This window comes from Labeo rohita, unplaced genomic scaffold (genome assembly GCF_022985175.1).
Source record: "Labeo rohita strain BAU-BD-2019 unplaced genomic scaffold, IGBB_LRoh.1.0 scaffold_981, whole genome shotgun sequence".
NCBI classification, from domain to species: domain Eukaryota; kingdom Metazoa; phylum Chordata; class Actinopteri; order Cypriniformes; family Cyprinidae; genus Labeo; species Labeo rohita.
The window spans coordinates 10,537-17,698 of record NW_026129944.1 but is presented as its reverse complement, the minus strand read 5'-3'; the positions used below and the strand labels follow the sequence as shown (position 1 = coordinate 17,698).

Below are 7,162 nucleotides of genomic sequence, written 5' to 3'. Positions count from 1 at the left end.
AAGATACTATCGTTTTTCTAGTTTTCTCGTGCCACGAGATCTCGTCACATACCTAGTACTTAATATTTCATATTAAAGCTTTTGTTACTTTTACTGTTAATTTTTTTTATTATAAATATTTTTTTTTTAATCTACGGTACTTAATATTCTTTAACTGAACACAGGAATTTTCACATGTTGTGTGGTATCGGCTCTTGGTATTGGGACTTACGACTGTACAAGTACAGAAGTGCAGTATCGGGCCACCTAGTTTATGCTCATATTATTCATCACTTGTCAATTTTTTTTCTCAGGTGTACAAAATGAAATTCCAGGCATTTCTCTTGGTTTTCTTTATTTTGTAATCTTGGAAACTCCCATACACCCTCATAGGGTCACTTCTGCTGTACTTATAAACCAGTGAAGGCAAGGGGTTTCAAGGGGTCCTGGAGAGAGAGAGAGAGAGAGAGAGAGAGAGAGAGAGAGAGAGAGAGACCGAGCGCTTAATATAGATAGTCATGTAAATTATATTTTACATAAATTAAAATTCAATCAGAATTTACTTAAGATAAATAAACTTTGCAAAGGCCACCTTGGTCCCTTCCGGGATGGGCCCATTCCATTGGTCCGTTCCCTCAAGGCAGTCTTTGTGGGCCAGTTGCAGTGAAAGATGGCTCTGCTTGTGTACTGTTCCACTGAGTCCACTCTGGTACTCGAACCGCCGGAAAAAGAGGTTTAACAAAGAGAGATGTGTTTGTTGACCTTACAGTGATGTATGCAGTCTGGAGGTGGTTCTAGTTCTAGGCATGAAAGAGAGATTATAAGTCAAAAAAATGCTTTTTGGCAGAGATTCTGTTTGGACTTGATGCCTTTTGACAAGGTTTAGTCTTGGTCCTGTAGTCGGCCTAAGCTTTCCACAGATTGTGATGATGTTTCCACAGTTATGTAAGGGATAATCAACGGTTTGCCGTGCATTAGAGCATTTTAAATGCACAACGTGGAGGCTAATAACCTTTAACACATGGCAAGTCATTGATTATCCCGCTCATTCCAAGTTTAAAACTAGTATTGCTTTTTGCAGCGCAATATTTGACCGAATGGGTAAAAATGACAGTTATTTTCGTCCATTACGGCATATTATCTAGCATTCTGCCAGCATCAGATCAGGCACAGAGATGAAATAGTGCGGTAAGATCACATATTTTTAACAGGAATTGCTGAACAAAATACGTCAAGCAAAACTAGAATTAAATGAAATTATTAATAAAAAAACTCAATTCTTAGCACAAAGACTTCGCTGGCACAAATTTGAATATGGTAACAAATCAGGTCAATTCCTAGCTAACCAGTTAAAAATAAATAAAGAAAAAACAACTATATGTGCTGTTAAAGACTTAACTGGGGACACAGTATATGACCCTGAAAGAATAAACAATATTTTCAGGGACTTTTACAAATCTTTATATTCGCCACAGATAAACCCGTCTAAAGACGAAATTAACCAGTTTCTTGATAATATAACTCTTCCGAAACTACCAGACAATCAAGCGATGGCATTGGACTCTCCACTGACATCAGATGAACTTCAGGAAGCCCTGAACAGTATGCCCAATAAAAAGCTCCAGGTCCAGATGGCTTTCCAGCAGAATTCTATAAAGAATTCTGGCCAATTTTGGCACCAACATTCTACAGAATGTTGCAGGAAACCAAGGAAAATGGTAGACTTCCACCAAATATGAATTCTGCCAACATTAGTCTATTGCTAAAACCAGGCAAAGACCCTGTATTGCCTACCAGCTATCGTCCAATATCCCTTATTAATGTGGACATTAAAATAATCTGCAAAGCTCTCTCAAAAAGAATAGAGAAGATAACTCCTCTCATAATTCATCCCGACCAAACTGGTTTCATAAAAGGGAGGCACTCCTCAACAAATACACGTAGGTTACTTAACTTGATGGATTATTCATGCAATAAAAACCTTCAAACTACAATATTGTCTCTAGATGCAGAAAAAGCTTTTGATAGGGTTAACTGGAATTTTCTATTTGCAGTTCTACACAAATTTGGTTTTGGAAATTCTTTCATAAACTGGTTAAAAATATTATATAACTCTCCAACAGCATGTGTTAGGACAAATGACCAAACATCCTCCAGCTTCTGTCTTAAGAGGGGCACCAGGCAGGGATGCCCCCTCTCCCCTTCACTGTTTGCAATTTTTATTGAACCACTAGCAGCAGCAATTAGACAGGCTACAGTGATTAAAGGCATTAAATGCAAAATGCAAGAATGTAGAACATAAAGTCAGTCTTTACGCAGATGATGTGTTACTTTTTCTTCAGCATTCACAAACCATTCTCTCTGAGGTAATTACATTAATAAACTCTTTCTCAAGAGTCTCAGATTATTCAATAAACTGGTTAAAATCTACAGTTCTTCCAATTAATTGCTCCTTCCAGAACTCTTCCACTCCACTGCAATCCGGAAATATTAAATATTTAGGTATTAATGTTTCACCTAGGTTGGGAGATTTAATTAAATTAAACCACATCCCACTTTTAAAGATGGTAGAAGATGATCTAGCCAGATGGAAGTCTCTACCCATATCACTCATGGGAAGAGTCGCCTCAATTAAAATGATGGTTTTGCCAAGAATTAATTATTTATTTGCAATGATCCCGAGCAAACCATCACCTGACTGGTTTAGATCTCTGGACTCCTCCATCTCTAAATTCCTTTGGAAAGGTAAACCCCCGCGTATTAGCTTAAAAACGCTGCAAAAGACCAAGGATAAAGGAGGACTAGATCTGCCTAACTTTCACCACTACTTCTTAGCTAACAGGCTTCAACACATTTCAGGGTGGTTAAAACACACGCTCTTAGACGAGCCTTGGCTAGATGTAGAACAGGCATTATGCAATAATATAGAGATTTCGGATCTGCCATTCATTAGCTTGATCATCAAACGACACGTATGCTTCAAAAGCATCAGTATCAGCTCTTCTCTGACAGCATGGTGGGAGTTTCTAAAAATGACTGAGTCTTCACTAATCCCATGCAAACGTACTCCCATCTGGAATAACCCTGACCTATTAATAAACAATAATATGATAAACTTCACAGATTGGAGTTGTAAAGGTATTAAATACCTGGAACATATATTCGAAGGGACGGACTTTATTCCCTTTGACATATTAGTTAAACAATATGGGATTAACAAGAACAGATTTTTAGAATATCAACAAGTTAAATCTATAGTAAAAAGAAAATTTAAGTCTAATCATATCAAATTACAAATACCACCAAGTGTGGCAGAATTTCTTAATCTCAAAACCCCTAAATTACTGTCTAAAATATACAGGACACTTTCCAAAATAGATGAATCAGTATCGCTTCCTATTACAAAATGGGAGGCAGATCTATCAGTCAGCTGGGACCATAATTTTTGGTCTCAGATATGTTTAAAAACCTTTGAACTGATTAGAAATCCCAGTTTACAATTAATACAATACAAAATCCTGCATAGAGTGCACTACACAGGTCATCGGATGTTCAGGATGGGTTTTACAGCTTCTAACAACTGCTCACACTGTCAAGGCAATACACCTGACAATTATATCCACGCTCTATGGTTCTGTCCACCTGTTCAGAGGTTCTGGTACAGGATTTGTGAAGACTTATCAAAGTGTCTTAAATGTTCCATTCCAGCCTCTCCATCAGTCTGCTTGTTGGGCTACCTAGATGGTGTCACTACAGAAGATAATTCAATCCACATGGCTTACACTGCCTTATGCATTGCTAAGAAGACTGTCCTCATGAACTGGAAAAATAAAAATAATCTTAATATCAACCAATATAGAGATCGTTTGTTGGACTATATTAGTCTTGAAACAGCTTCTGCTGCCACATTAGATCAATCTCTCTGGGCTCCTTTGATCAGCTCCATCACCTAGTGTGAGTGGGGGTCACGGTTCTGTCCGGCTTTGGTTTTTGTTGTCGCCGTGGGGGGGCCATATGGGCTGGGGGCATCTGGGAGTTCCCTAGGGGTGGGTTTCTTGGGGGGTTCGGCGCTGGGGCTGCGGTCCTGGCCTGGATGGGGTGTTGGTGGCTCTTGGGTGTTGTTTTTCTGGCGGCTGCATGCGGCGCTGCTGGGGGGAGGCCTGTGCCGGCGGACGTAGGTTGCCGGCCTGGCGGCCGTACTGCTCCGGGGGTAGGTCCGGGGGGCTTGGGGTTCTGGGGCCGCTCTGCCACCGGGCTGGGATTCCGGCTGGGCCTGGGGGCTTGGGTCCTGGTTGGTGTGCCGCCGGGAGCGTGGGTTGGTGCATGCGCTTGGGCTCGGCCCTGGTGCGGGGGCCTTTGACGCGTCGGTGGATCCGGTGGCCTCTTTAGCTGGTAGGGACGTTGTTACCATCTGTCAGTATCCACTCTGCAGGGGGCAATATAGGCGGAGGACGGACTTAACCTGGGTGTCTATTGTCTTCTGTAGTCTGGGAGTTGACTGAATGATGGGGTGGGGGTAGTTTTTCCTCTGCTGTGGGGTCCGGTGGGCCGCCCGGGCTGCCGTGGGCCCCGGTCTGGATGGGCCTGGGCCCCGGTCTGGATGGGCCTGGGCCCCGGTCTGGATGGGCCTGGACCCCCTGCCCTGGGCAGATTTGGGGCAACGGGGGTGCCCTATGGGGGTCAGCGGGGGAGCTGGCTCCAGGGGGGTACTTTGCCCCCTCCAATGATTTCCTCCCCATCCCTAATGCTTCCCTTCTCCCGCTCCATCACACCAACATACAGGTAGGGTTTTGGGGTGCGGGTGTGTTGCTGGGATGCAGGGGAGGTGGTACTCCTCTGTCTCCTTGTGGCCACCTGCATCTCAATCATACATCACAACTTAGACACTCTCATTACTTACTGTCACATGACACATACATATAGGGCCTTGGGGGTGGGCACACTGAATGGCATCCAGGGGGCGGTCTGTTCATTCAGCCTTCTCTCTGGTGCTGGTGCCCACTTCTCAATTTTAAGTTACACATAGACATTGAGGGCTCTTGGGGAGGTGCCGATTTGACACGAGCTGGCGGAGGGTGGTTAGTGTCTTGCCCCTCCCCTGTTTTAAAGCACTTTAGAACAACACACACCAACACTACATTTGAGCGGGTGAGGTGAGGCATGGGGTCTTCTTTTTTTTTTTTTTTTTTTTTTTCACCCCTGTTCTCTGTTCTTTGTCCGGGGCTGGGGGCTGTGAGGACGAGCTGGCCATCCGGTCGGGGTCTGGGCTGGTGGTCTTCTCTGCTGCTGCGGGGTACCGGGGTGGTCTTCCTGTCTCCACGCCAGAGTGAAGAGGGTTCAGCTCCGGGGTCTGGCGCTGATTGCCCCTCTGGGGGTAGTGGTGCCTGGATCCAGGAGTATAGAGTACAAATGGGAAGTGTGATTGTGGGTACTGTGTCCATTTTTGTATGTCTACATGTGGGGCGAGTGCGTGAATATTTGTTTGCGTGCATGAGGGTGGGAACGTGTGCTTGTATATATGTGTGCCTGTTTGTCTATGTCCATGTGTCAGGTCAGGCCTTAGACTCCGCCTCACTCATCATCTCAGGCCCCCCACCACGCCCTGCCGGTGGAGGATGCCCCCGGCCGCCGGTGCGTTGGTGGTTTCTCGCTCCGGGGGGGATGCTCGGGTGAGCGCTGGCCCGATCTCGGCGGTTGCTTGGCGGGGCCTGGCCCCCTGGCTTTGCTGGGCCCCGGCTAGGGGGTGGGGGCCCTTGGATCGCCGGGCCCAGGGCCGGTCTGCTCTGGTGTGGCCGGCTGCCGGCGGAACCTGCGGGCTTGCCGCCACGCCCCCCTGGGACGTCTGCATTGTGGCTGCCGGATGATCCCCCTCCGGGCCCTCCTCTGCCCTTTTCTGGGTGGGGGCCGCGGTTGTCCCTGCGGTGGTTCTCCTGGGACTCTCGTGCTCGGGGGCATCCGGATGTTTGGGCCCGGGTCTCCTCCATGTCTGCTTCATACCTTGCGGGGCGGGGCTGTGGTTCCCCACACACACTATTAAACATTTACATGGAAGAACCTTATGAACACAAACGCGCTCACACACACAGGTGTGCACACAGGTGTACACACAAGCATTCACATTGGTGTAAAAACAGGTGCTCACAGACACACACTGTCTTGATCTGCTGTTGCTTCAAAACATGTTTTGTAATATTAGTTATGTGTGCTGCACAATAACATTTAACATGTAGTATTTACTGTGATTTATATAGATGTTGGTTGTTGCTGCAGTTACTCTGCTGTTGTGTTTTTCTCCTTTTGTCAGCAGGTATGGAAGCAGATTATCTTTTTTTTTTTGATCTTTCTCTCTTTCTCTATCCTCCTTCTCCTTTTTTTTTTTTTTTTTTTATTTTTTTTTCTTCTCTCTCTCTCTCTCTCTCTCTCTTTCCCCCTCTTCTGTTGACTTTCTCCCCAATTTTTATTTTATTTTATTTTATTTTTTTTCCCCGTTTTCTCTATCCCCCCGGTCTTGTCTGTAATAGTATGGTTAAATAAAAAGGTACATAAAATTAAATTAATTAAATACATAAAAAAAAAAAAAAAAAAAAAAAAAAAAAATGGCCGTGAATGATGATAACATAGCTACACATACACACTGTCATGTGTTATCTGTGTTACTGACAGGCCGGGAAAAAAAAAAAAAAAAAAAAAAAAAAAAAAAAAAAAAAAAAAAGATCACATATTTTTGAATGAATTATAGCATTTATTTAAAAAAATTATCGAGAGAGAGAGATAAAGAGAGAGATGACAGCTGAGTGTGTCACCTGTCTGTGCGTCTCTTTCTACAAACAACTAATTAACTGTAAAACAGAGGTTTTATGACCTCGTTGCTGAGGAATATAATGTAGCGATCTAGTATCACTGAATATACACAGAATCGCAGGGAAGCGTTGACAAGTTTATGTATGTATAATAATAATAATGTGTGTGTGTGTTTATGTGCATCAATTAAAGCAGCGCATTAATATAGAACAGTGATTAAACCAGCTTGGAACTACCTGTGTGTTAAACGGTTTTACTGCATACCTGCCAGCCAATCAGAATCCAGTATTCAGACAGACCATGGAATAATAACATTATAAACAGCAATATATATATATATGAATGATTTGGTTGATTATCCCTTACACACACACACATATAT

At 43.9% G+C, this 7,162-nt stretch overlaps 1 protein-coding gene and 1 long non-coding RNA gene across 2 annotated transcripts; both read right to left on the bottom strand.

The window, feature by feature from the left end:
• Positions 1–317: 317 nt before the first annotated feature.
• LOC127162612 (uncharacterized) lies at positions 318–773 on the bottom strand. Its single transcript, XR_007827391.1, has 2 exons — positions 572–773; positions 318–425 (listed from the first exon to the last, which is right to left on the bottom strand). It is a non-coding gene; the product is annotated as an uncharacterized LOC127162612 (long non-coding RNA).
• A 3,663-nt stretch (positions 774–4,436) lies between these two features.
• On the bottom strand, positions 4,437–5,963 carry LOC127162611 (proline-rich protein 2-like). Its single transcript, XM_051105408.1, has 4 exons — positions 5,555–5,963; positions 5,177–5,430; positions 4,690–4,833; positions 4,437–4,616 (listed from the first exon to the last, which is right to left on the bottom strand). The coding sequence occupies exons 1-4, from the start codon at positions 5,961–5,963 to the stop codon at positions 4,437–4,439; spliced, it is 987 nt and encodes a 328-aa protein (XP_050961365.1).
• Between the last annotated feature and the right edge of the window lie 1,199 nt (positions 5,964–7,162).